The 1,687-nt window shown below is 52.9% G+C and overlaps 1 protein-coding gene across 1 annotated transcript in view; it reads right to left on the reverse strand.

Annotated features, from left to right (window-relative positions):
- Positions 1 to 1,201: 1,201 nt before the first annotated feature.
- The window catches only part of LOC107301100 (paired box protein Pax-7-like), a gene marked incomplete at both ends in the record, with an annotated part of 7,778 nt that continues 7,292 nt past the window's right edge, over positions 1,202 to 1,687 (reverse strand). Inside the window, one exon of the mRNA XM_015830364.1 lies at positions 1,202 to 1,279. Coding sequence (XP_015685850.1) covers positions 1,202 to 1,279 — 78 coding nt within the window. The remainder of the gene's footprint in view (positions 1,280 to 1,687) is intronic.

The raw sequence follows: 1,687 nt of genomic DNA on the forward strand, positions 1-1,687 counted from the left end.
AAGGTGTGTGAAGCTGCAGAGTTTTTGGAGAGCCTTTTTCTCCAAATGGAACCATAATATTCAGGAAAATAATACTTTTTCCTGTTAGGTCAAGCATCTTGGCTGGTTTTAGGGCAGTCTCCCCACATGCAAAAGGTTGGGGGAGGTGAGCTGTGTATTCCTGCCCCCAGTTGTCTGTCTGTCTGTCTCTTGCTTGCTTGCTTTCTTTTTCTTTCTCTCTCTTTCCCTTTCCCCTTCTCCTTTTCTTCCTCTCTTTCCCTTTCTCCTTCTTCCTCTCTCTTTCTCTCTTTCACTTTCTCTTCCTCTCTCTCTCTTTCTTTCCCTTTCTCTTCCTCTCTTTCTCTTTCCCTTTCTCCTTCTCTTTCTCTCTCTCCCTTCCTCTTCCTCTCTTCCTCTTTCTCTTTCCCTTCTCTCTCTCTCTCTTTCCCTTTCTCCTCCTCTTTCTCTCTCCCTTCCTCTTCCTCTTCCTCTTTCCCTTCTCTCTCTCTCTCGCTTTCCCTTTCTCCTCTTTCTTCCTCCTCCTCCTCCTCCTCCTTCCTCTCTCTCTCTCTCTCTCTTTCTCTACACACACCCTGGCTGATTAGTTTGTGCAAACCTGCAACCCTGACACCCCTTTTACTTCCCCAAGTATCTTGCCATAGGAGGTTTCCAAGTTCAGGAGAGAAGGAGAAGGGGAAGGGGAGCTTGGCTGTGTGCAAAAGACCCTCCTGCTGAGGCTGGGGGCGCACACGGTTGGGTTGGGTCTCTGTTGCCCTTGGCCCTGAGACCCTCGCCCAATCCTTTCCCTCCTTCCCGTGGGCCAGCCTTGCTGTCCCTCAGTTTCCTTCTCCTCCGCCCCTTTCCCAACTCCCCTCTCTTAGAGTCTCCGGGGCCATCTTCCCACAACCTGCTTGCCCTGGGACCAGTATTAAGAACCTCCATCAGAGGCGGGAATTCTCTCTGCCATCTTGGCTGGGGATAATGGGTATGGCAGTCACATCTCTGGCCCTTCCCTCCCGCTCTCCCTCCTGCCTTTGACCCAGCCACCCAATTCAGAGTTGTCTTTTCCTCCGCCCTCTGAACTGAGCCAGGCAGCCAGATAGATGGGCTGGTTGTTCTTCGGGTGGGGAGGGGCTCTTGACAGTCCCCCCCCTCCGGCCACCCCTTCAGTAGAGAAAAAGACAGCCCCCCAAAGAGGCCTTGCTAAGGAATCCCCCCCCACCCTTTGCACATAGGAAGAAGAGGCCGCCGGTGTCTGTTTTCAAGCAGGGAACCTCAAGCCTGCTCTGCACCGAAGCCACTCTTCCCCAGCCTGTGGGCTGGGGAAGATGGACATTGTGGGTCAAGGTAGAGAGGAAGGCGCCTGGAGAGACGGACGGCAGGCTTGGGCGGTTCTGCTCCTTGCTTTGGAGAATGGGGAGCTGCGTGGGGTTCAGCAGCTGCTCACCCCAACTCCAATCCCATTAAAACAACCGGCCTATCTGGAGAATAAACAAACTGGGCTTTGAGGCCAGAGGTCGGACTTGTGGGCAAAGGAGAAATGGGTGTGTGTCCAGTTTGCGAAAGATCCAGAAAAGGGCAGAGACTATTCAAATGGGGGGGGGGGGGAAAGAGATTTCTGGACTGCGGAAAGAATTTGGAAAGGAAGGGGGAGGAGAGAAAGAAAGAAATAGAGAGAGGAAGAGGAAGAGAAAGGGAAAGAGAGAGA

The sequence above is a fragment of the Protobothrops mucrosquamatus genome, unplaced genomic scaffold (genome assembly GCF_001527695.2).
Source record: "Protobothrops mucrosquamatus isolate PMUCROS unplaced genomic scaffold, P.Mucros_1.0 scaffold10007, whole genome shotgun sequence".
Lineage (NCBI taxonomy): Eukaryota > Metazoa > Chordata > Lepidosauria > Squamata > Viperidae > Protobothrops > Protobothrops mucrosquamatus.